Genomic DNA, 27,583 nt, shown 5'->3' on the forward strand with positions numbered 1-27,583 from the left:
ACCGGGGTTTTCGGTGTAGTGATTCTACATCCACAAGTGGTTACTTAAGATTTTTACATGCAAAGTAATATGGAGGATTATGATTGGTAAAAGGGGATAAAAGGGCCCATTCTAGTTGAATTCGTGTGGGGAGGTGGGGGAGAAAAATTTCTAATTTGGAAAGAGTGTTTTCGCTTTGTAGGTCATTATTGGTTTCGGTGTGTATCTAGGTTGGATTTGTGGTCTAGCATTTTTAGAAAGGAATGTCATGTCAAAAACCGGAAACGGGAGCTGGGGGATGGGTTCAGCCTCTTCGTCGCAGGGCACAATGGCCGGTCCGCACGCTTACCTGCACTTGCTGGGGCGTTCTTAGTCTCGTAGGAACCCCGGGCGCTGATTGCGCTCTCCACAGTTCGGCAGCCTCCAGCACCGTTTCCACCAAGACCAGGAAGAGGTGCAAGGCCTGCAAATTCATGGCGGCCGGGCCGTGTCGGGATGCCTTCGTCAAGGCCATGCGTTGCGCCAAGTATGCTGCGAGCAACGACATGGATCCCAAATTCTGCTCCGATGCTTTCCAGAAGATGTTCAGATGTATGGAAGCCAACAAGCACTATGAGGACATCGACCGCTGGGTGATTAACTATCAAACCCAGCCCTCTACAGAATATGACGGGATCTACGTCTAGCTTTTCTTTCTTTCTTCATGGTAGTTGCAATATCATCTACTACTCCTATAAAAAGACGAGAGGGGCAGATCCAAACAATCTTAGCCGTCTAATCACGCAATCTAATGGTCCATAATCCCTTCATGTTTAACGCTAACAAGCCACCAATCCATTGACCGCTAATCCTGCCCGCCTTCGTGAAAAAAGAAGCAAACTGCCTCGTTGCACGTCCCGCAACACGACCTTCGCCCGCTCCTCTCTTGTGCGTGGTTCCAGTCGCCCTCTCTTCCTCCACGTTTCTCTCGCGGCACAACCTCCGCTGCAAATCCTCTACTCCTCCGTCGCTGCCCCGATCCCCCACTCCGCCGTCGTCTGCCGCCGCTCCGATCCTCCACGCCGCCGTCGTTCCAATCGCCCGCCGCCGGCGCTCTTCGATCCTCCAGTTCAACGCCGGCCGCCTATACGGTGAGTCCACCGAAGCCGGCGGAAGCTGCACGCCCCGCGCCTGCCTACCTGGGGTTGCGACGGCCGCATCCGTCGGACGAAGCCGCGGCCATAGCCGTCGGAGGAAGCCGCCGCCACTGAGCCCTGCCGACCAGGGGTTGCGCCGGCCGCCCGCCGATATTCTGCTCGGCAGGACCCCGCACGCCCCCGACGACGGCCGGGACTGCCAACGCAGACGCCTTACTCCCTGGGGTTGCTGGCTGCTGTCGATGCCATCTGCGTGAGCCATCTTGTTCTCTCTTCTCTCTTTATCTATATTCATCAATTAAGCACAATGTTCATCCATACCGGATCCAGTACAAGATCCACTACAAACTGCGTGAGCCTCTCAGTTTCTTAAGGAATAGCAATAACGGCCCCTCCTCATCTCTCAAAGCCTCTTCCTGATTCTGTCCATTTCTTCAGGGAATTCTAGGAGACTGTGGACCTGTGGTTATCGTATATTGGTTCGGAGATTCTTCACCTGGCAATTTCCAGTGACTAAAGGGACAGGTTTTTTAAGGGCTGAAGCACTTTATTCAGTCAAAAATGTTCGATGGAATCACAATAAAATCTGGTCTAACTGACAGCCAAACATGCCGTCCAAAAACTAAAGTAGTAGTAGCTCTAGCTAACACATGTGCTTCAACATTCAGACTTCGATTCTCATGAGTAATTTGCACCGATGCAAAACCTGCGCACTTCAAATTGATCTCCCTGCTGATGGCTTCAAATGGTCCTTTGTATATTCCCTTGACTTACTTCACAGTGGATGCACAGTCTGTTGCAATGACTAACGGGCCATGTTAGTTTCTGCAATAGCTCATCTCTTAGTTCTGTAATTTCTTGGATTTGATGGCCCTAAAAGTATGTGTATTAGAATTGAAGATGCATGAATCATCCCTTGAGAATGGAGATGAATGAGGAAGTACTGAGACAGTGAGAGATGAAATTCAAACCTGGTAAGGCAGCACAGATCATTATCTATTTTATTCATAAAATTGTACATATCCGTTTCTGGTCTTTTTTGGTTCTGATTGGTTGGAAATGATCCTGGTCCAAGAAAGATGTCACAAAGTGGTATACCAAAACAAAAGCTAATGCTTCGATTCAGATTAATGTAATTTAGAACGTATTACAAATTAGGTACAAACTATTGACTTCAGACTATACCTTTTTAGCCTTGAATTATTGAGTTTGTCTTTTTTAATTATTTTGTCCCTTTACATACATGGTTCCGTTACCAAAATCAGGGAGGAGTACAACTGGTGGTGGCTTCGGACAGTGTCAGTTGTTGTTTTGACGGGCTCTGCCTTCAGGTCCTCTACCGGCGATGTCCTGCGCCATCAGGAACCCCTCATCCGCTCATCGCCATTGTTGGGTTTGTTTAGCTTTTTGCATGATAATTGTTTTATTACTTATACATGGAGTATTAGGTTGTGTTTTCTGCAAAGATGTTGTACATGTGGTTCATTCCGCTTTTATCTTAATGATTAATCGACTATTGAGGAGTTGCACATATCTTTATAAAACATAATTTTTGGATTACGTTAATGATTCAGATGTTCTACCTTGATCTATTATGTGCATCAAACGTTTACAAGCACCGTCTCCACTACTTCCACCTATCCCTTTTGTTACTTTCTCCCAGTTAGGTTGATCCCCAATTCTCTATTTCGGTTATCCCCTCATTATTCTTGGGCAACTGTTAAATTAGTGGTTGTGCTTTGCTCTAAATTCTTTTAAGGTTACAGAATGTAGGTTCATTTAGTCGGCGAGGTAGATTCATAAAAAAGTATCTAATCCATTCATTTATATCATTTCTTAGAAAATTGTCCTAGCCAACTTGAATTTCAACCAAACATTTAGATATTGCAGTGCAGTGTTGTCTCCTGAGGTACATCATCATCTAGCATAGTTCCTTTCCTTAATATCTCTGTGTGGTTCATTACTCCATTTTCCTACCAAAAGATCTTGTAGTCATGGATATATTATGCTTTTCGCAGCCACCAAAAGTGGAAAGAACAGCAAGAATTTTTTGTGACCATGAGTGCTTCCTGCCATGGTGTGGAATCTTATTGTTGTATTTTCTATAAAACTCTCTCCCATAGGACTTGAGAAATAGACTCCCACATAACCTTCGGCACCCTCTCCACTGCAATTCAGCCATGACCAATCAGTTCGCATCCTGCATCGCTCTGCAGTAGGAGAGTCCATAAGAGAAACAAGAGGAGAAGCTACTCGGTATCCCTACAGATTTTGTAGCTCGTCTTAGAAAAGAAGATAACATTAGGGAGCAGCAAAACTGAAAGCGTATTGTGATTTTTAGGAGACTTTCTCATCGGCTACACATTTTTTGTCTTCATGTGTTGTTTGTTTTCTCTCATAAGTTAAATAGTTTATTGGTGTTTTTTTTATTATGAAGTGGGTACGACAGAGTAGCCAAGTAGTTAATCATTTTATCTTGTCTTGGACGAAATATATGTACTATGCTAATGGTTTATATGATGACCCAGTCCCAAACTTGTATTTAAATTCAACATGGTTTGTTACATACTATATTGTCTGAAAAGGTGTCAGACTAGCTTGAAGAATACGAGAGACAAAGAATTGGCTTTGTTTTGTTAAGCTAGATCCCTTACATGTGTAATGTTTATGTCATCTCATGCCATGAGAGTCACTGTTTGTTCAACTAGGTGATACTGTTGCCCAAAATGGCTCGACCAACATCATGGGTCAGTGTGTCACTTAGTTTGCCAAAGTGCAGAGAGTTCGCACCTTAAAAAACATCGTGTGGCACATGTACAATTTGCAACTTGAAATCAATAATACTACCAGCGTCTTAGGTTGCTGCATGATCATGATTGTTTTCTTAGTATGTTGTTGCCCTTTCAAATAACATCTTTCTCATCTCAATATTTACTTAGCTCTGTAAATGAATTGTTGTTAACAGAAGCAAAAATAGAAACTTAAATAGCTTAGTGCAAATGTGCTCACAGAAGAAGAATGTCAACCAGTATTTTGATACCTTATCATCAGTCTTCTGTCTACTTGCCAATCCATTCATGTCATATACTCATTTAGGAAGGCAATTATTTACCATAATTTCAATGTTTTGCATCTTGATTTATTTGCATAATATTATCTACCATCTATTGGAAAATTTGACGGGCATGGATAATGTGAAAGGCATTGTTGCCCTGTTCTTGGGCTCGGTTCCGCCCTCATCGATCTGAAAGTGTTCGGGTTAGTCTTTTCGATGCCCCACAAATGTTCAACGAATTGCTTCTGAGGGGGGCGGCTGTCATTTGTGTTACAGGGATGGAATGGGCGCATCGGTAGCGAGATACTGCAGCAAATGTTCAATGAATTTCTCTTGTTTTTCTCTTATTTTTCCTTCTGGGCGTGATTGTGTTGTTTGCCCCGGCGTGGAACTCATTCTTGTATCGGGTGGTTGCTATATTAATGTAGTGGGGCGAAAGCCTATTTCGAGGAATGGTCTACAATTTCTTTTGTCTTTTTCTTGGAACTTCATCTAAATGTTGGTTGCTGTTGAGAGTTTTTGTTCCAATCAGATCTTGTATCCGCTGTAACCGAAGGTGATCATGCTAACATGCCACAGATTTAGAGTAGTGTGTGGGATTTCCAGTAGAAGAGTAGCTTCACAGATGGCTCTTCTTGGCGCCGCTATCTCTTGTGTGGAAGTCCTTGCCGTGCCCATGTCAATGCAAGCCGCAATGCATGAGACTAATATTATCAGGCACTCCACATTGACTGGTTATTAACTGCTATGTCCTTTCGTTTATTCCTAAATAAATGAGATATTAGAAAGTGTGCTGTCTAAGTTTGGTTCATGCCATGCAAAAGATTATTTAGATTGTTTTCTCCAGAAAAGAGAGCATTCAAATTGGTTGGGTGGAAACATATTCTTAAATTATCCGGTTTATTTTTGTTTCTTTCAGGCTTCAATCTGGAAATAGATTGTTCAAAGAAGGAATCTCATTGTGACCAATCTTGAAACAAATAGTATTAGTCGAGACGTACGTTGCACGTACATGTTTACTAGTAGTATTAGATGCGTGTTTGCTCTCCGTGGTATCCGAGTTAATTTGTCTGTTACCGGCTGGATGAACTAGTGTCTATTTACTGTTTTTGTGTATGTGTTAACAAAACAAGCACTGCCACATGGACGATATTTTCACGCACGAGTTCGACAGTTAATAAACCAGATCCGGAGACTTCCCATCTTTCTGTGATCTGTGCTGTGGCTCTGGTCGCCGGAAATAGCCGGATCTGAGGCTCTCCCAATCCCTGAGCCGTAGGTTAACCCTCACCTAGGTTAACGGAATGAGTACTAAACATACCTTGCATGAATTCTAAACCATAAAACATTTAGATTAACTAGTAAGCGTGCACGTGCAACGCACGTCTCACCAATACACACATAAAATTCGTTTGAGTATAAAGTTTAAATTTGTATTCTATAAATACTGAACAATAGAACAAAGCATGACAAAGATTAAATCGATGCACAACAATATGCATTTTTAACATCAACTTGTAAACGATTCAGGAACATAATATCATATGAACATAAATATAGTGAGTAATCATGCATGCAAGGCATGTCTCAAATGATTTATGCAGTAAATCAAACATAAGGGACCTTACAAATTTTATGGTAAAAGAACCAAGAGCAGACACTGAAGTGTTGCAATGCAACCTAAGGAAAACCCGATACATCTTTTATCTAATATGCGTATGAAATTCTCGCACAAAATGGGATGTCTTCTTAAGATTGGACCCTTAAAACTTTGGTAAGTATATCAAATATTGGCATAAATGGAGGAAGCTGCTACTATTCCACATAATAGTGGCTACTATTAAACACATGCTATTGGATCATGCACGCACACTGGCAGAGTGCCTTATTTTCATGTTCAACGTTACTTCTTTGACTGTACTGTTGATAATCTGGTTCAACACAAGCAGTGGCACAATTTCAGAAGTCAAATTTCAAGAATCTTTATCCAAGAGGTCAAATGAATTAAAAATATCATGAGTAACAAACATTCATCCTAGTGCTATAAACGTGCATTTATAGGAAATACGTGAATGAGAGGTATCTTTTTTCAATAATTTCTTGTTAGGACATAAAAGTATTAGTACCTTTGCTCAATCCCTCAAGTAGTAGAAAGGATCACTGCGTATTGTGAACGTGAACTCCTGACTAGTTTTCAATGAGGCAAATCTTGAATACTAATTTCTGGGCCTGAATATGTTAAATCTAGCTTATATCAGAGCAAATAAGTTGGAATATGATGAAAGAAGGGTCGGCACAAGAAGGGTTTGATTACACTATTTATTGATAGAGCAAAATCATGTGCTTGCATGCGCATGCCAGACTTATAATTGACTCGTCCATAAGAGTCTACAAGCATGGTCTCAACTCTTTCACCAATTCAATAACTTTCTGGTGCGATGCATGGTCTCCATGTGACATATTAGCCAAGCCACATTGATGTCATCCTCAGCAAAATCCTAGATAATCTCCCTTGTGTTAGTTGAGGGACCAACTGTGCACATAATCCTCATTTTGTGCCTAACATTTGGTTAGACCACCACATACACATTGGCTGATGTACTGTTATTTGATGAATATCCATAAGATGCTGGTAGTTCTCGTGTTCCTGTCAAGAAGTTTTCTTACAATTAATTTCAATGCATCAATTCATAAGGTTCCTTACCCACAGAACAATGCATTATATTCAACTTAGTTACCTACAAACAATGCATCATTCGTAGGTTAACCCTCACCTAGATTAACGGAAGGAGTACTAAACATACCTTGCATGAATTCTAAACCATGAAACATTTAGATTAATGTAGCGACCCGACCTCAAACGGTCAAGTCTCTGTGCTTCAGTGTCATCCCTGGATCGATAATGCTGACACGCACAGTACTCGAGGATTTATAACAGAGTAGCAATCACACACTTATTACATCGAATGTCTCCAAAGAGAACTTATTACAATAAATATGGCTTAAGGCCATCTAACACGATAACAGCGGAAGGCTTGGAAGATAAAGTGAGTCCATCAACTCCAACGGCATAGCTGAGCTGCACGGCAACGACCTAACGAACCTTACTCCTCGTCTGAAAAGTCTGCAACAAAATACGTTGCAGCCCGAAAACGGATCAGCACATGGAATGCTGGCAAAATAACACAGTAGAGCAAGAATAGAATAATGCTATCACTACATGCATATTTGGCCGGTGGAAAGCTCTATGGTTATAGTTTTGCGAAAAGCCAATTTTTCCCTACAACAAAGGAATAGATTTTAATTTAACTATCATGATAGTTGAAACATCATTGAGAAGGTTCCTCTAACTCAATCCCAATTAAGGTGATTAACAAGCCAACAATATTATTTTTAGAGTGATGAGATACTTAAGATACTCCAAGTACTAGATACTCAAGATTGTCCATAACCGGGGACACGGCTAACCATGATTAGTTTATACACTCTGCAGAGGTTTGCGCACTTTTCCCCACAAGACTCGATCTCCTCCGTTGGTTTTCTCGCACTACAGGGTGTTTGAGAAACGAATGACCGAGACACAGTCTTTCAGAAACATTAACTCTCTACTCCGGGCAGACCATACCAAACCTACAAACCCACTACCTGCTGATCCACCTCTTCAAGAGCTTCACGTAATTTACTCAACTATGCTAGAGCCCATAATAGCTTGTGGCTACACACGGAAGTTTCTAGCATGAATAATCTCAGTTTCCTTTGAGCCTGGGTGGCAGTCCATAGGAAGATCACACGGGTACTCCGGGATTTCCAAAAATACAGACAACACTGGGTACTCCAGGTGCCTCAATCCACCCAGATGTGTATTTAAGTTGCCACCTTAAGTTGAACCATTAATTAACAATCTCACATCTGTCATGAATTTCACTCACCCAAACCACGTCTACGAGCATAACATAGCAATATAAGCAACGCGTAGAAGTAACTCCCAAGGATTTGAATGTAACAGGGCACTAGGTTCTACCTCATCAACTACTTCCCAACCCACATGTTAATGACATCCTAACCATGCAATGTTTGAGGATTGGAACTAATGCATAAAAACTGGGTGAGAAAGGGTATGATCAAAGTGTTACTTGCCTTGCTGACGATCCGCGTGACCTAGAGACTCCAAATAACACGCTTCGCACTCCGGAAATTCTATCGCAAACAAACAATAGCATACATAAGCAATCAAACTAAGAAACACGGGTAAACTCAAATAAGAAGATCTAACCAGAAAGTTGAACTTAAAAACTCCGGTTTGCAAAAAGAATCAAATCAAACAGAGCAACGAAACTCAAACGGCGAAAGAAACAAGATATGTTTACTAATCTGGACCTAGGTCAGATTTTACAGTAGCAAAAACTTGTGTAAGTTGGTTAAGCGGAAAGAGGGTCTCGAGATGAAGGTCTAGGCGCTTGAATCGCCTGATTCCGACTAACGAGCGAAAAGAAAAACTAAAACGAAAATCGGATTAGAAATCGCGATCAGAAATAATCGCGGATTAATCTGATAAAAGAAAACTAACGAATAGGCTAACGAACGAGCGTCCGTTATCTGCAACTAACGGGCGAAAACCGTTCGTTAAAACGAACGTCCAGACGAACGTCCGCTAAAAAGAAAAACTGAAAAGAAAAACCGGCGAACCGAAAAAAAACACGACTAGGGTTTTCTAACGAAAACCGATCCGGTTTTCTAAAAAAACGAACGGCGCTAACCTTGGCGAGGTCCGGCACGGAGGGGCTCCGGCGAGGGGCGGCGTGGCGCGGGGCGACGACGGTGCAGACAGCGGGCGGCGGCGGCGGCTCCGGCGAGGGCGGCGCGACAGCAGGTGGCGGCGGCGAGGCGGCGTGGCGGCTCGACAGCGGCAGCGAGCGGCGGTGGCTTGCGGCGGGGTGGGGCTCCAAGGCGGCAGGGGTGCGGCTTATAAAGGAAGGGGGAGAGGTGCCTTGGGGGAGGGGCAAGGCGGCAGCGGAGTCCGGCTCGGACTCGTGTCCGAGTCGGCGGCGGCGGCGGCACGGTCTCCGCGCAGGAAACGACGGCGGGGAAGGTGGGTCCGCGGCTGGGCTTCGGCCCAGCTAGGCCTTGACGCATTTTTTTTAAATAATTCCGCCAAAATTCAGAAAAATCCTAGAAAATAAAATAAAATTCTAAAAATGCCAAAACAAATTTTCTCCGTCTAAATAAAATATTTAGAACGAGATTAACATTTTCTTGGCCCTAAAATGCAATTTTGAAAACGTGCAATTTTTCTAATGCAACCAAAAATGCAAATAAAAGCAAAATTGATTTTAATATTTTTCCTCCAATATCTCATTTATTTTGGAGAAGTCATATTATCTCCTCTCATATATTAATATGAAATATTTTCGGAGAGAAAAATAATTAAAACCAAAATCTTTGTTTCAATATTTGATAGAAATCAAATTTGAAAAACCGGGAAATTCCCCAACTCTCTCCGAGGGTCCTTGAGTTGCTTAGGATTTCGAGGATCGCGAGACGAAATGCAACAAGACATGATATGCAAGAATGATCTATGTATAACATTCCAAATTGAAAATTTGAGATGTTACAATTAATATACGGTCCAAGAAGACGCCATAATTGTAACATATACAGTAGATGCGCGTTTGCTCTCCGTGGTATCCGAGTAGTAGTTTGTGGGAAATAACCACATGCAGTAGCCAAACATGTCTGCGCAGAAGCTCTTTCCCCCGTGCTGCTTCTTCCTTTGACTCACCATGTCTCTGCACTCACTACTGGAAATTTCGTATATGCTGGGTGTCAGGGTCTTCGCCGAGAGCCAAAACACGGGCACTCGGCAAAGTAAGAGGCGCCGAGCGTGACTCTCGGCAGAAGGAGCATCTCGGCAAACACATGATATTGCCGAGAGTAGCCCTCGGCAAAAAAGGCAACACTCGGCAAAGGCACTATTTGCCGAGAGCCAAGTAGTGCCGCACAGCAACGTTATGCCATGTGGCACATCCGGCGCCGGTTAACGGCACGGCCAAGGTTTGACTTCTTTACCGAGAGCAGCTCTTGGAAAATTAACGACTGCCTATTTAGTTTCACCTCGCCTACCTCTTTACATTGCCCGATAGTCTAACAATTTAATTAAACTTTGGTGTTCATAATTAAGAATATGTATAAATTTTATGATCCAACCATACCTGTACCGAGAGTGCCTCTCGGTAAGGCAACAGTTGCCGAGAGTAGCTCTTGGTAAAGATAAGGCTACCATCAAACTTTAGTCCCACCTCGCCTAGAGACAAGCAACATAATCTGTTTAAATAGTGGGATAGTCCAGATGCAGAAAGTTTCGGTATTCATTACACTCTTATTAAGGAGATGGACCATCACTTCGAAAGTTCACCTGTTTCACGCAGAGAAGATTCAAAGTGATAGGCCATCTTCTTAATGGTGGATGTCGGCGTTTTTTTATTAATTTAACTATTATTATTTTTGAGAAATTTATTGCAGGTTTGTGCAGGAAGTGTGGGTCATGTTGCTATGTTGGCCTCGAAACTTCCCGATCTCTAAAAGGAGGCAATCGCATGACACGTGTCACACCCCCGCATTTTTCGGGCACACGTGCAATATTCGAGAAATTTATTGCTCTACTAGGGTTCCATAGCCGAAAATTGCAGATCAGCAAGGCGGCACATGAAATCATGCCCGGTAGCGGCATGGGAAATCCTTTGTGATGTTCTTGTGGCATGCCTAGGTCTTGCACAGACGAGGGAGGGGCATGCCCTGCCACCAGGTTACTGAAAGTACCTCGGTGTCATTCTTAATGCAACCGTTGAAATCCTCAGAAAATCGTACGATGGTAGGATTGCTCGGGACTGGCATGGTGTCATCACATGGCCCCTGTAGAGTGTGGTAAATTTTAGGCGCGTTTCGAGCAAGCCTCCCCTGAGGCCGCTTGTAAACCGCACTGTCTACGAGCTAGTCTATGGGTATTGAGAGGGAACGTGTCCGGTTTGTGCAGGAAGTGCGGGTCCTGTTGCTCTATTGGCCTCGAAACTTCTCGTGTTCTCAAAGGAGGCAATCACATCACACGTGCCACGCCCCCGCATTTTTTGGACCCACATGCAATATTCGAGACATTTATTGCACCACTAGGGTTTCACTGCTGGAAATTGAAGATCTGCAAGGCGGCACATGAAGTCGTGCCGGCTAAGGGCATTGGAAATCCTTTGTGATGTCCTTGCGGCATGCCTAGGCCCTGCACAGACGAGGGGGAGGCATGCCCTGCCACCGGGTTACCGAAAGTATCTCAGTGGCATGCCTGATGCAACCGTTGAAATCCTCGGAAAATCCTATGATGGTAGGATTGCTCGGGATCTGGCACAGTGTCATCACATGGCCCCTATAGGGTGTGGTAAATTTTTGGGCGTGTTTCGAGTAAACCTCCCGTGAGGCCGCTTGTAAACTGCATAGTTTGCGAGCTAGTCTGTGGGTATCGAGAGGGAGCGTGTCCGGTTTGTGCACGAAGTGCGGGTCATGTTGCTCCGTTGGCCTCGAAACTTCTCGTGCTCTCAAAGGAGGCAATCGCATCACACGTGCCACGCCCTTAAGGGAGTGAATTGTGGAGTAGTTATTAGATGATGGGTTGCAAGAGTCACAGAAGCTTAAATCCTAGTTTATACGTTATTCCGTAAGGGACTCATTTGGATTCATATGTTTAATGATATGGTTAGATTGTTATCTTAATTCTTCTTTCATAGTTGCGGATGCTTGCGAGGGGGTTAATCATAAGTGGGAGGCTTGTTCAAATAAGAATGGCACCCAAGCACCGGTCCACCCACATATCAAATTATCAAAGTAGTGAACGCGAATCAAACCAACATGATGAAAGTGACTCGATGAAATTCCCGTGTACCCTCAATAACGCTTTGCTTATTATAAGAGATCGTTCCGGCCTCTCCTTTGCCATCAAAAGTATTGGGCTACCTTGTTGCACTTGTTGTTACTATTGTTACTTGTTACAAATTATGTTGCTATCAAACTATCTGTTACCGGCAATTTCTGTGCTTGCAGAAATTACCTTGCTGAAAACCACTTGTCATTTCCTTCTGCTCCTCGTTAGGTTCGACACTCTTACTTATTGAAAAGACTACAATTGATCCCCTATACTTGTCGGTCATCAGCTGCTGATGCAGCTCTGGATGCTGGAGGGCGCGGTGGAGGCGATCGGCGACAAGGTCATCATGGACCCGCTAGACAACCGGACATTCGAGTGTGCCGACACCAAGTTGTTCGCCTGCTGGGTGTGGGTGTGCGACACTGCCTTATCCCCACCAAGCGCATCATCTGGAAGCTTGCGCGAGGAGCGAGCTGTAACATCCCGGATGTAATTTACCTTATCTGTACTCCAACTCTTGCCGTTTCCGGCACTAAGTTATTTCATTCCGTCGTTGTCGGGTTTTTGTCTCCGTGTGTGTTTGCTTTGTCATGCATCTCATATCATGTCATCATGTGCATTGCATTCGCATACGTGTTCGTCTCATGCATCCGAGCTTTTCCCCGTTGTCCGTTTTGCATTCCGGCGCTCCTATATCACCCGGTGTCCCTTTCTACCTCTTTTCATGTGCGGGTGTTAAACGTTTTCGAATTGGACCGATACTTGTCATGCGGCCTTGGTTTACTATCGGTAGACCGCCTGTCAAGTTTCGCGCCATTTGGACTCCGTTTGATACTCCAACGGTTAACCGAGGGACCGAAAAGGCCTCGTGTGTGTTGCAGCCCAACACCCTTCCAAACTGGCCCAAAACCCACCTAAACCCTCTCCATTATCTAGAGCGTTCGATCACGATCGCGTGGCCGCAAACCGCACTCCATTTGGAGCTTCCTAACTCCTCCTACCTATAAAACTAGGTCTCCTCCAAAAATTTTGGATCCAAAACCACCCTAACCTAGCTTCCCACCTCTTTAGCGCGCCGGACATTGTCCGTCGGCGCCGGACATTTCGCCGCGCCCTACCGCAGAGCGCCACGTGGCGGGCACGCCCACATCACCGTCGCCGGCCCGCCTGGGCCCGAGAGAAGCCCTCCCGGCCCGGCTCCTCCCTCGCGCCGCCCGCGCCTCCACTCTGCCCGTGCGCCGCCCGGGAGCCTCGCCGCCTTCGCCGCCCCATCCCGTCGCCGGCGAGCTCCGCCGCGACAAGCCTCCTCGTCGACCGCGCCGCTCGAGTCGGCCTCCTCGCCTACGAACGCCGACGACGCCGCCCCGCCCTACTCCGGCGAGGATCCGGCGCCCCCGGCCTCTCTCGCCTCGGATCCGCTCTTCTCCGGCGGTACTCCGGCAGCTACAGCAACTTCCGGCCGTCCTCGGGCCGTGTGCACACCGGATCCGATCTAGATCCGGACGAACCCTAACTTTTGGGTTGACTTCTACCCCTCTTAGTATTATTTTTTTGCTAACTTTGACCTGCCATAACTCTGCATCCGTAGCTCCGATTCGTGCGTGTAGCATATCAAAATGTTCGTCTCGATGAGTATATCATTTCATCTCATTGCATCATTTTCATTTGAGCTCATCTTGATGCCCGAAATGCTGTTGGAAGAGGGCTATGTGATGAATTTGTCAGATCTGTTTCAACAAATAGCCTTTTGTCATTTTTGCCATGATTAATGTGTGCATGCTATGATCCTGAGCTCTACATGTGTTTTGTTATATGCCATGCCATCTTTACAGGGGTGTATGCCATGTATTTTTGTGATATTTGTGGTGACTAGCACAAGCTTGCAAAGTAGCGTAATCGTTGATGCTGATTTCAGGGACTTAGAATTTCACTAAGTCCTTGTCCTGATTTTGTTGTTATGCCATATGTTCATGTTGTTTCCTAGTGATCCATGCCTCTTTTTTAGGATGATCAGTAAGGATTTTTTGTTAACATTGTGGTGCTCTATTCATCCATATCTTTGTTTCATTTGTGGAGTACCCTAACTTGATTCAATCGAGCTCTACTTTTGCTATAAAATGATCCTGGCAGATTGTTGACATGTTTATCGATTTTGCCGAGGATGTTGCTATTGATCCGTGCATGTTATCTTATTGTTGTTGCCATGTATAGCTCCTATGCCATGTCTTCTTGATGGGTGTATGCTTAGTTTGTCATGCAATGCTCTGTAGTGAGTGCATCGAGCTCGTAAACATGTCTACTCGTTAACTGTATTGCATGCTCCAGTTTTTCACCAAGTCTGAATTTGTTTGTGTTTTTGCTATGTTCACATGCTTGCAATTGTATTTTCTGATCCCTTTTGGCTCAAGGTCATTAAGGGACTTTTGTTAAGTGCTTTGAGTAGCTTCATGCCATGCCTTGCTTTGCCATGTTAAGTTCTTGTAGCATGTAGTTTGCATGCTCTAAAGTGTGCTTCCTGATGATAAATTCCAGACTTGTGTTAATTTCACTAAGTCTGAAACTTGTTGTCATTTGCACTTTTACCATGCTTGTTTGAACCTGTTAATGGATGAATTAGCCGTAGCTCACTGTTCATCTTTTGTCAAGCATCATGAGTGGATCCCTGCCATGTATTTTGTTGTCATGTTTGAGTGCTGTAGCATATTTATCTTGTTGCATTTAGATGGTTACTTGCTGATTATTGTAGACCGGTGCCATATTTGTTTTGCTTGCCATTTTCAAACCGTGCATCCGATTCCGGTGATCTTTATATTGATTTCAACCGAAATCACCTCACCTTTCCAGTGGCACTCTTGGATTTCCAAGTTGAGGTCAGGTTCAATCATTCCTTTGTAAATCTTGCATATGCATCACATATCGCATCCCGCATATCATACCATGTTGCATCATATTGCTTGAGCATTGCGCGTGGTTGATTGTGCTCATTTTGCTTGTTGTTCTTGTTTGGGTAGAGCCGGGAGACAAGTTCGTGAACGAGGAGCCCGTTGAGTTCGCTTACGAGGATCAAGTCAACTCGGAGAATTTTGCAGGCAAGATGACCATACCCTCGAAATCACTTCTATCTTTGCTTGCTAGATGCTCGCTCTTTTGCTATGCCCATGCTACTATACCTACCACTTTCTTATCATGCCTCCCACATTGCCATGTCAAACTTCTAACCCACCATGTCCTAGCAAACCGTTGTTTGGCTATGTTACCGCTTTGCTCAGCCCCTCTTATAGCGTTGCTAGTTGCAGGTGAAGATTGGAGATCGTTCCTTGTTGGAACATCGTTTATTGTTGGGATATCACAATATTATCTTGTTTATCTTAATGCACCTATATACTTGGTAAAGGGTGGAAGGCTCGGCCTTTTGCTTAGTGTTTTGTTCCACTCTTGCCGCCCTAGTTTCCGTCATATCGGTGTTATATTCCCGGATTTTGCGTTCCTTACACGGTTGGGTTATAATGGAAACCCCTTGACAGTTCGCCTTGAATAAAACTCCTCCAGCAATGCCCAACCTTGGTTTTACTATTTGCCGCCTAGCCTCTTTTTCCCTTGGGTTTCCGGAGCCCGAGAGTCTTCTTTATTTAAACCCCCCGGGCCAGTGCTCCTCTGAGTGTTGGTCCACCTCGTCAGCCGCCGGTGTCCACCAGGGGCAACTCTGGGCTGGCCTACCGGAAGTTTGGACAATCTGAGTGTGCCCTGAGAACGAGATATGTGCAGCTCCTATCAGGATTTGTCGGCACATTCGGGCGGTGTTGCTGGACTTGTTTTACCATTTTTCAATGATGTCTTGTAACCGGGATGCCGAATCTGATCGGATTGTCTTGGGAGAAGGAATATCTTTCGTTGACCATGAGAGCTTGTGATGGGCTAAGTTGGGACTCCCCTGCAGGGTTTTGAACTTCCGAAAGCCGTGCCCGCGGTTATGGGTAGATGGGAATTTGTTAATGTCCAGTTGTAGATAACCTGAAACTTAACTTAAATAAAATGCACCAACCGCGTGTGTAACCGTGATGGTCTCTTCTCGGCGGAGTCCGGGAAGTGAACACGGTGTTGGAGTAATGCTTGACGTACGTTGTTCTAGGATCACTTCTTGATCATAGTTGTTCATACGTGCTTTGCCTTCTCTTCTCGCTCTCTTTTGCGAATAGGTTAGCCACCATATATGCTAGTCGCTTGCTGCAGCTCCACATCATACCTTTGCCTTACCTATAAGCTTAAATAGTCTTGACCGCGAGGGTGCGAGATTGCTGAGTCTCCGTGACTCACAGTTTACTTCCAAACCAGATGCAGGGACCGATGATACCGCTTCAGACGATGCGCAGCTCAAGTGGGAGTTCGATGAAGACTCTCGCCGTTACTATGTGTCTTTCCTAGATGATCAGTAGTGGTGCCCAGTTGGGGCGATCGGGACTTTGTCGCATGTGGGGTTTATCTTTATTTTGGTACCGTAGTCGGACCATGAGTGTATTGGATGATTCTAATGTTATTCATGTATTTGTGTGTCATGGCGAGTGTAAGCCAACTATGTATCATTTTCCCCTTTTATTTATTTACATGAGTTGTTGTGAAGATTACCTTACTTGCGACATTGCTTTCAATGCGGTTATGCCTCTAAGTCGTGCTTCGACACGTAGGAGATATAGCCGCATCGAGGGCGTTACATGAGCCGCGTCGAGGAGATGTTGGGCTACTCATCTCCGAGCCGCGTGGTGGCGCCTCCCCCTGAGATGCCGCAGTACAATCTCTTGCTGCACGTGGACCGCATCGAAGATTTTTCCTAGACACCGTCTGAGCACTATGGAAATCAAGATTTTTATTACCTTCCGATTTTTTCAACGACTTCACAAATGTTTGTCACCTTGGGTAGATGCCATCCGCAAGATAGTAGCCATAGTTGTATGTATGACCATTTGCTACAAACTCCACCGGTGTAGCTTCAACATTTGCAATCTTATTCATGAGTGGTGACCGATTAAGAACATTGATGTCATTCAAAGATCCAGGCATTCTAAAAAAGCATGAAAAATCCAAGTCTCCTGATCGGCCACTGCTTCAAGGATTATAGTGAAACCCTTTTTCTGGCCGTGAAATTGTCCATGCCATACCTTAGGACGGTTCTTTCAACTCCAATGTACGCAATCTATTGATCCAAGCATACCTGGGAACCCGCGAGCTTTGTTTATCTCCAAAAGCTTTGTGGTGTCTTTAGCATTGGAAGCTCTCAAATACTCCGAACCAAACACTTGCACAATTCCGACTGTGAAGCGCTTGACACACATGATGGCTTGACTCTCACCCATGGCCAAGTGGTCATCAACTAGATCAGCCGGAATACTGTATGCCAACATACGCAAAGCGGCTGTCACCTTTTGAAAGGTGGTATACCCGAGTTCTCCGGCGCATTCCTCCTTTGCTGAAAAAATCAATCATGACTCGCCAATTTCTCTGCAATGCGTTTGAACAACTTGATGCTCATCCTAAAACGGCGCCGAAAGTACGACTCGGGGTATGTGGGATTCTCCACAAAATAGTGCCTCATCAATCTGTTGTCGACATTTTCTGACGACCGATAATCGAACCACCGTGCTTCGGCTTTTTATGACGTGCATTGCTAGGATCATTGCGAGGTCCTCCTTCTCTTGAATATCAAATTCTTCGTCAATAAAAAGCCGTTTTCTCCAGCGCGTTGTTGAGATTGCGCGTCTGTTGAAGATGCTCTAAACCACCTTACCACGGACCAGAATTCTCTACCGTAAGGCAGGGTGCCGTTCGACCACTGACATGTGGGCCAGGTTTGGGCCCACATGTCAGTGGCCCAACGGTACACACCGTACGTCAGAGGAGCTCCTTCCCCTTATTACGGGGTCACATTCATGCAAACGATACAGCCGCTGCCCTCCTCTTCTTCCCAAATCCTAGTCACGGACTCCCGGCGAGCCACAACGACGGCAGTCGATCGGCTCACAGGGGCGGCGCTAGGGATATTCTTGGATTTTTCATGTGAATACACATGATTTTTACAAAAACATTGTTGATTTTGATAAAACAGTGACAATTTTTGAAAAATAACAATGATTTTGGTAAAATAAATACCCTGTTGCAAATTTCTGGAGCAGCCACTGTCGCCTCAAGGCACCGATCTGATTTTGGCAAAATGAATACCTGTTGCAAATTTCTGAAGCCGCCACTGTCGCCTCAAGGCACCGATCCGCGAGCCCTTAGTATGCGATGACGTCAGGAGGAGGAGGAGGCGAGCATGGCTGCACGGAGCAGGGCCACCTGCCGGCGACCGACCGCCGTGGCCGCGACGAGGACGCCCCTCCCCATTCCGCGCCGCCATTCCCCTTCCCCGAAGCAGCGCTCGAGGTATGTGCCCCTCCTCTTTCTTTCCTCCAATCCGGAGTCCAACAAAGGGAGCCGAAACGAACCGTCTCTTCCGTTGCAGACGAAGAAGAAGCAGAAGCTGGTGCAGCAGCCCTCGCTGGAGATCCCCGACAGTGCGCTCGTCGAGATCCTGTCGCGGGTGCCCTACAGGTCGCTCTGCCGCTTCAAGTGCGTGTCCAAGCCATGGCTCGCCCTCTGTTCCGACCCGGACATCCGCAGGAGGTGCCCGCAGACCCTGTCCGGCTTCTTCTACAACCGGAGCGGCTGCGGCCTCAGCTTCCGCAATCTGTCCGGGAGAGGCCCCCCTCTGGTCGACCCTTCGCTCCCGTTCCTACGAGGGCGCTACGGGCGCGTCGAGATCCAGCAGTGCTGCGGCGGCCTCCTCCTCTGCAGATACTGGGACTCGTACAAAGGGCGGAACAAGAAGAAATTCGGGTACGCTGTGTGCAATCCTGCCACCGGGGAATGGACTGTGCTGACCCTCATTGTTTTGCCGGACCCGGTGGACGGCGTTCCTGTGATCTACAATGTGAACGATCTCTTCCTGGGGTTCGACGCCGCCGTTCCGTCCCGCTTCGTGGTGTTTGCGCCCCTGAGCAATTCTTTCGGCGAGTTCGCGCAGGTGGCCATCTTCTCATCGGAGACTAGGCGGTGGGCTTCCGTGGAGAGCGAGTGGCCTTACAAAACCGTTCTTCTTGGTGGTACGGCTTGTGCCTACCTGAATGGCACAATGCATCTGACTACCCATAGTGGTACAATAGTCAGTGTCGACGCGGAGGGGGAGACTTGGAGGGAAATTGAGGATGGCATGGAGGAGTACCGTGAGGTTGTTTCTATTGGGCATTCTCAGGGCAGCTTGCATGCTTGGCTGATAGATAATGATAAGGATCCCGAACTCTGTGTTTGGGTTCTTGAAGATTATGGTAGTGGAAAGTGGACCCTGAAGCACACTGTTGAGATATCGGAACTTTTCGGGAGGCAGCCGGACAAAGACGAAGCGTGTTATAGCATGCTTGCAATCCATCCAGATTGTAATTTGGTTTTCCTCACCGACAACAAGAAGATGACAGTGTCGTATGATATGGATACTCGGAAAGTTGATGTTATCTGCACTTCTGGAGAATTACTGGTTGGTGCACCTTATGTTCCTTGTTTTGTGGAAATGTCGGCAGGTGGTCACTGAGAGTCGCTGCTGCTTTCATGTACTTGAAGTGGAAGTACTTCACAAATACCAGTTGTTGGGTATGAGCCTAAGTGTCTTGTTTTGTGGACTGGCTTGGAAATGTCTCAGGCTCTTAGCTCCTATGTCTACTTCAGTTTGTTCTTCCTATCTGTCTGTGTTCAGAACTTCAGATGTGTGCCATTTGTGGCTTTGAACATCACTGGTTAGCCATACAGAATTTCTGTGGAACCGTCTGATGGGTCATTATCGAGGTCACTTTGTTAGCTCCTCACGTGGGCTAAATTTGACATCTTATCTATCTGAATCTCATTTCAATTGTCTTTAATATGCAACTCGTTATCCATTGTTTTAAGTAATTATTAAGGTCATGATATTTCTTCTGCGTTTGGAAACATCACTCTCTTGTCTGTTTTTTGTTTTGAAATTTTTAATCTTTATCAGTGATGTGATATTGTGCCCTGACCTTTCTGTATTATGCATAGAAGGTAAGGTAAGGAAATCCGCTTGGTGACAATCATTATGCAGCTGAATAGAGCTACAGTAGATGGTTATTTCTCACTTTTCTTAGTAGAACAGAATAATTGTTGGGGCAGAGAACAGAATGTCTGAGGAACCTTCTGATGGGTCATTTCTCAATGATTATTTTCTTATTGGGTTTTGACAGATGGTATTATAATTGGGGAATCTTCTTGTCCATTATCTAGCATACTTAATATCCTTCTGTAATCCTCTGAGTCACTGTAACTTCAAGATCCCAGCAAGTTAACTATCTCTTCTTGGATTAGGAAGCTGCATATGTAGCACCGGTACTATCTTCTTTTTAGGCAAACACACCTTTACTACCTGCAGCTCTAGTATGCATTGGACACCTTAAAAGTATTTTAACATAAGTTGTAACCTGGTGTTTATTGTCATTCAAAATGAAAAAGATAGAAAAGCGTCCTACAATTATTATTATTTTGAAACCAGGCAAAAGATTTGCCATTTTCATTAAATAAGAGAGGAGGTTCAGACATATGTCGCAACGCGACCAAAAGAAAAGAGTAACGATGTAACCGCCTCACCGCCTTTTGCCACCAAACTACAAATTTATTTTCAGTTGATCATTTAAGCCATGCAACGATGTTCTTTTCCTTGAACGAAATCTGAGAAATTAAATTACAATGTGGCTTTCTCTATATCATCCAAAGAAATAGCAAGCATGCTGAGCAAGAGCTGAGTGTGATTGACTCCATGCTAACACGGGGAGATCAATTGCCAGGTCTAAATCCAGGGATAAACAAGCCTCTCCTCTTTTTTCTTGAACTACACAAATTATCACATTTTCCGGTAAACCACCCTTTCAGAACCAGGCTATAGATTGCAGAACTGTTTTGTGTCCCGTGTTTCTGAATATTTTTGACACAACTCACATGTATAGGGAACTCTAACCTGCAAATTATATCAAATGATATGATCATCTGCATCTTGTATCGTGTCTTCTTTCAGTAGGACACATATTTTCCGTAATTTTCTGGAATTCTCAAATTGTCCATGACCTAGGGAGTCTTATGGGTGGTCTAGAGAGCTGGAGTAGGAACAAGAGGGAACTGTGGTTGGACGGGAGTACATGTTAAAAAAAAAACAAGACTTTGCCCGAAAAGGGCCGGCACTGGCACAACGGCCCAGTGCGGCTTTTGGAGCTTTTCATTTTGAATGACAATAAACAGGGAGCAACTAGTTAACGAGTGCTCCTTCGGGACTCTCGCAACGATCAGCGCCACTTGACGCGCTCTCAGCCATTCGCCATGTGTCCTGCTCTGGACGCTCCCTTTGGATTTTATTTTTTTTATTTTTCCGCACGCGTTTTCGGCTTTTTAAACGGTTTTTTTTCTGGGTTTTTTCGACGTTTTGGTTTCCTCCGGTCTTTCTTGGCTTTTCGATCAAAAAAAATTTCCCGCGAAAAAACGCATTTTCTTTTTTTTTCCTTTCGCGAAAGTCGCGGTTTTTTTTCCGCGAGAGGCATGGTTGTGCTTTATCGAGAGTCACGGTCGTGCCTTTCGGAAACGAAAAAAAACGCGTTTTCTGTTTTTTTCTTTCGCGAGAGTCACGGTTTTGCTTCCGCGAGAGGCACGGTTGTGCTTTCGCGAGAGTCACGGCCGTGCCTCTCAGAAAGGGAAAAACAAAACGTATTTTCTTTTTTTTTCTTTCGTGAGAGTTACGGTTTTGCTTCTGCGAAAGGCACGGTTGTGCTTACGCGAAAGTCACAGTCATGCCTCTCGGAAAGGGAAAAAAATACGCGTTTTTTGTTTTTTTTTCTTTTGCGAGAGTCACGGTTTTGCTTTCACGAGAGGCACGGTTGTGCTTTCGCGAGAGTCACTCCCGTGCCTCTCGGAAACGAAAAAAAACATGTTTTTTATTTTTTTTCTTCCACGAGAGTCACGATTTTGCTTCCACGAGAGGCACGGTTGTAATTTTGCGAGAGGCACGGACATGCCTCTTTCGGAAAGGGAAAAAAACTGTGCTCCCGGTTCGGTTTTTTCGCCCGGTTTTTTTGTCTGTTTTTTCGTGAAAAAAAAAGTTCGTCAAAACCTATCAACATGAGATCTAGTTTTGAAGATCTCAACGCGAGGAATCCAATGGTGAAAACGGTTCGAGATTTGTATACACGGTTTAAGAGATAAAACGTTTTGAATAAACAGATCTACAAAAAAAGGAAAACTCCCAGGTTGCGACAAGTGGCATGCTGCATGTGCGCTATTTGTCGCGACCCGAGAAAATGAAGTGTTCTTTGCAACGAGTACTTCTTAATTAGTAATTTCGCAATAAACATGAGGATTGTGCCTCCGGTCCTCTCGGGTGGGCCGGCATTTCCGTAATCGTGACCTCCAAAACGTAACCAAACGACATGGAAAACACGATTCTGCCTCCGGCACCCGATAAAGATATTTTTCCTTTCCGGCGTGGAAATGCTCTTTTCCATCTACAGTACAAAACAAGAAAACAAAACGTAATTTTCAGTGCTGTGCCGACCTGAAGCAGCCAGCCAGCCAGCCAGGATCCACAAATGTTACATCACGGGATAAACGCTAGCTAGCTAGCCAGTGCTGCTTCTCGCCACGTCTCTGTGCCTGCCCGATATTTTTTCCCTTTCACGAAAGAGAAAATATCGCCCGTGCATGCGCTTTTATCCCGGGCTCCTGACACATAGGCAGGATTTATCTCTCGGCTTCCATTTTCGAAACGCGGCAAAGATCTTCGCCAGCCTTTAATCTGCGCCTGCCCAGAAGAACATATATCCGCACAGCGCGCCGTGCTAGCTAGCAAGCATTCCTGGCTCTCCCGTCAAGCACCACGCACGCACATCGCCAGGCTCAGGGCTCCTGCTGGCTTGCTCCCGGCCGAGCGCTCAGGAGGGAGGAGGCGATGGCGGCCGTGTTGGACGCGTGGCGCAGCAAGAGCGCGGCCATCACGTCGTGGTGCGTGTCGGCGCTGTGGAGCGGGCTCAGGCGAAGGCACCGGCGGACGGCGTACGCCCTCGGAGCCGGTGGGCTCAAGCTCAGCTACGACGCGCTCAGCTACGCCCAGAACTTCGACGACGGGAGCTGCCCCGGCGAGTGCGAGCCCGACTTTACGGCCAGGTTCGCGCCCGCTGGAGCGCGGAGGCCGTCGATCACTTGCTGTCCTTAGGAGAGCTAGCTCATCGCTGTTTGTAGTTCCGGCCCGGCGTGTGTGGTGGTGGTGGTATTGTTGTCACCTTCAAAGTATGTCTCTCTCGCGTGCGTGTCTAGTTACTCTTGGTAGTAATCGAGGTCATGCTAGGTCTATATATCTTGGCTGGATGGGTGTGGGTGTGCGTGTGCAAGTATTTAGAGTGGAGGAACCAATATTGTTTGGATTATGTGGACCGATAAGCTCAAAGTTACTGTGCATACTGCTTTTCACTATATTTTAGCTAATGTAGTTCACGTGGCGTCTGGGGTCAGCTTTTGTCTCATTTGTATATATGGTGACCCCTATCATAAGCAGACTAATATCATCTGAGACCAAGTAGCGTCTTTTGTTTATGATAACCTAAGTAAGCCCATGATTTGTATGGGAGACTTGAATGATATCCTGTATGAAGTCGACGGTTGTAATGGCAATATCAACTACTACCGTATGCATGCCTTTCGTTCTATTGTCAAGAACTGTGGCCTTTTCGATATTGGTTATAGTGGTCCTGCTTACACTTGGAGTGGTAGACAAAATACTTCCAAGCCTATTCATCGTCGTCTAGATCGTTGTTTGGTTAATTCTGATTGGTGCGCTCACTTTCCTAACACTAAAGTGCTCAATCTCCCCATTATTCTTAGTGACCATGCGCCTATTTTGATTTCCACTGATAGTCACTTTGTCAAGCCTAAGCAGTCTTTCAAATTTGAAAATTGGTGGCTTTCTGAAGATGACTTCAATTCTTTTGCTAAAAATGCCTGGAAAGCTACTACTCTTAACTCTTTTATAGCTAAATCAACTTCATTGGCAAATACTCTAAAGGCATGGTGTAAAAAAAAGAAGCCTTTACAGCAGACTCTCAGTATGTTAGAGGCCAAAATCAATGATTTGCAGAAATTGCCTCTTCACCATCAGAGTCAAGACTTGGAGCAATCCCTCATTGCCAGGTACGAGTTTACTCTCAATCAACTGAATCAATATTACAGACAACGTGGCAAAAAAAATTGGGTGTCCAAAGGTGATAGAAACACTAAGTTTTTCCATCAGGCTGTTATCAAGCGTAGAAAAAGAAATACAATCTGTTCTGTTAAAGATGAGAATAATGTGCTCCATTATAAACCTGCTGCTATCATGCAAACTTTTGTTAATTATTTCAGATTCATTTTCTCCTCTCCTAATGATGTGGTGTGCAGGCCTTTTCCTCAACTCAACTCCTTTGAACATAATGATGACTTCACCTATTCCGTTCCTGATAAATCTGAAAATTTTCAGATTCTTAAGGATATGAAACTAAATGCTTCACCAGGTCCTGATGGCTTCAATGTGGAGTTTTATCTAGCAACTTGGGACTGGATTGGTGATGACGTAACGCAGTTGGTGTCTTCTTTCTATGCCACAGGTATTCTGCCTCCACACATTAATGACACTAACATTGCTCTCATTCCTAAGAAGTTAGTCTCTCTTGTTCCCATGGATTATAGACCAATTAGCCTTTGCAATGTCATTTATAAAATTATTGCTAAATCTCTGGCAAACAGACTTAAGCCCCATCTTCCAGATTATGTTGATCCAGCTCAACAAGCTTTTATTGAGGGTAGACGGATTACTGACAACATTATTGTTGCTCAAGAAATTTCTCACTCTTTTACTCTTAGGTCTTGGAAACACAATGCCTTCATGCTAAAGATAGATCTGGCTAAAGCTTTTGACCGTCTAGAATGGAACTTCATTGTCTCGGCTCTTTCTCGTAAAGGGCTACATGGTCATTTCATCAATCTTGTGCATGCTTGCATTTCCTCACCCATTTTCTCTGTCCTCATTAATGGTCAGCCGTCTCCCAAATTTAAGTCTCACAGAGGTATCAGACAGGGTTGTCCCATGTCTCCTTACCTTTTTGTTCTTGCCATCAATGAACTTTCTATCATGCTTAATGAAGCTGCTCAGGACAATCATTTGCAAGGCATTTCTCTAGGCCCAAATTGCCCTCCTATTCATTCTCTCCTTTTTGCAGATGACCTTTTAGTCTGTGGTCAGGCTACTACACAGGAGGCTCAGACTATGTCAGATTTGATTCAGCACTTTTGTTCCCTTTCCGGTCAAACTCCTAATTGGGACAAATCTGCTATTCTGTTTAGCACTCATACTCCTCAAAATGTTATTACTAATATTAAACAAATTTTCCGAGTTGCTAATCTTGATGATAGATTCATCCACCTTGGTCATCCTTTGATTTTACCTGCTAAAAATAGAGCCTCTGCTTACAACTTTGTGATTGACAAGTTCTCTAACAAGCTGCCTTCTTACAAAGCTAATATGCTCTCCCATGCAGCTCGTCTGGAACTTATTAGGTCTGTTTTTTCTGCCATTCCGGTCTATTACATGGCAAACATTTTGTTCTCCAAAAAGCTTATTGCTAAGCTCACAGCTATCATTAGAACTTTTTGGTGGACAGGTATTAGGGAAGATGGCTCAAGGAAAGGACTATGTCTCAGAGCTTGGAAAGATATAGCAAATTCAAAAGAAGAAGGAGGTCTAGGGATTAGAAATCTTAAAGCCATCAATGAAAGTCTCATCATTGCGGCAGCTTGGAGGTTAGCAAACAACCCCTCTTCTCACTTATACTGTATTCTTCGGGCTAAGTATTTCCCTACTACTACAATCTGGAGGGCAACTTCTTCTCCTCCTAAGTCTGGTTTTTGGGCTTCAATTTTAAAAATGCTTCCCAGGCTTACTCAGCATGCCTTCTATCAGCTTACTAAAGGCAACATTTCTTTATGGAGCATGCCTTGGTGTCCTCTTTGGAGATCTATTCATGATTTTCTTATTCCTCAAACCACAGGATTTGTTTATCCTTCTTTGGTTAATGACCTGTGGCTCCCAGGACAGAAAGCTTGGAACCATGACCTTATTTTTAATCTGTTTGATCAAACTTTTGCTTCTCAAGTGGTTGCTATAGACATTATTCACGACGACATCGACGATCCTCTTTGCTGGCCTTTGGCCACTAATGACTTTTGTTCTCCTAAATCTGCTTACAAGCTTTGTTTGCAGGAGATACACAACAATTCTGTTACAGCTCCAATGCAGGTGTCCTCGGAGGTCAAGAACTTGCTTACGACTATTTGGCGTGATAAAAACCTATTGCCAAAGGTTCAAACTTTCGCTTGGAGACTATTGAGAAGAGCTCTGCCAACAGGTATGAGAGCAGGTCGTTTTTCTGTTCATATTTCTCAGATTTGCTCCAGATGTGGCATGCAGGAGGATGATTTGCATCTTTTTTTCCTTTGTGACTTTGCTAGGGCAGCCTGGTTCTCTAAGCCCTGGTTTATTAGATCACATGCTATAGTTCAGGGCCTCAATTCTGTGCATTTGGTTATTGCTCGTCTTCTCTCCTTTAATCACCCTCATGCTTCTTTAAAAAATATTCTTAATTTCTTATGGTGCATGTGGAAAATTAGAAACGACTTCCTGTTTGAGCGTAAGAAGCACCAACCTTACCAGGTTCATATTTTAGCTGCTGCCTTGGATCATTACTTGCAAAATGATTCCCTGCTAGATTTGAGCAAACCTAATAACCTCAACAACCAGAATGTGTTGCAACATTTGCCCCCTCAAGGTAGCACCATTAAGTCTGTTATGCTCCTGAAAGGTCCAAAAATCTACACTGATGCTGCTTTTAAAACTAAAAAAGCTTCAGGCATTTACTATGGGCAGCCTCGAACAGGCATTGGGGTGTATTTCTGTCTTCCTTTATCCCAAGGAGAAATAAACATTCAGGTCCAAGCCTCAGCTCTGCCAACAACAAGTCCTCTCCATGCAGAAGTGCTTGCACTGGAGTTTGCATCACATCTGACGAACATTCTGCAGATTCAACATCCTGTCTTCTTAACAGATTGTCTTACACTTGCTTCTGTGATTGCTGCCAGGAACTTCTTGCATTCTGCTGCGCCCTGGAATATTAGGAAAAATCTAGCTGATATTCTCAACTTAACGTCTCATATGCAGGCTCAAATTTTTCATATTTCTAGGAATAACAATGGGGTGGCTCATAATCTTGCAAAGCAGGTCTTTCAGAACAACTACGGAGCGCTTATGGACTGTTCCCATAATTCCCATACAAATGCTCCTTGCCCTGTTATTTCTTCCTTGCAGAACATTGCTCTTTCAGGTTTTCATCTACATAAGGTGTACTGCTTCTA

General features: G+C 44.7%; 2 protein-coding genes and 1 long non-coding RNA gene across 3 annotated transcripts; all 3 read left to right on the top strand.

The window, feature by feature from the left end:
- The first annotated feature begins 778 nt into the window (after positions 1-778).
- LOC125513969 lies at positions 779-4,661 on the top strand. Its single transcript, XR_007286222.1, has 2 exons — positions 779-1,368; positions 1,554-4,661. It is a non-coding gene; the product is annotated as an uncharacterized LOC125513969 (long non-coding RNA).
- A 13,612-nt stretch (positions 4,662-18,273) lies between these two features.
- Positions 18,274-19,985, top strand: LOC125512250 (F-box protein At5g07610-like). Its single transcript, XM_048677346.1, has 2 exons — positions 18,274-18,490; positions 18,570-19,985. Exons 1-2 carry the CDS (start codon positions 18,353-18,355, stop codon positions 19,689-19,691), a joined length of 1,260 nt encoding a protein of 419 aa, XP_048533303.1. The 5' UTR covers positions 18,274-18,352; the 3' UTR covers positions 19,692-19,985.
- Positions 19,986-22,667: 2,682 nt separating this feature from the next.
- On the top strand, positions 22,668-23,602 carry LOC125512251. The gene has a single exon (XM_048677348.1). It carries the CDS (start codon positions 23,097-23,099, stop codon positions 23,358-23,360), a length of 264 nt encoding a protein of 87 aa, XP_048533305.1. The 5' UTR covers positions 22,668-23,096; the 3' UTR covers positions 23,361-23,602.
- Positions 23,603-27,583: the final 3,981 nt, after the last annotated feature.

The sequence above is a fragment of the Triticum urartu genome, chromosome 6 (assembly GCF_003073215.2).
Source record: "Triticum urartu cultivar G1812 chromosome 6, Tu2.1, whole genome shotgun sequence".
NCBI classification, from domain to species: domain Eukaryota; kingdom Viridiplantae; phylum Streptophyta; class Magnoliopsida; order Poales; family Poaceae; genus Triticum; species Triticum urartu.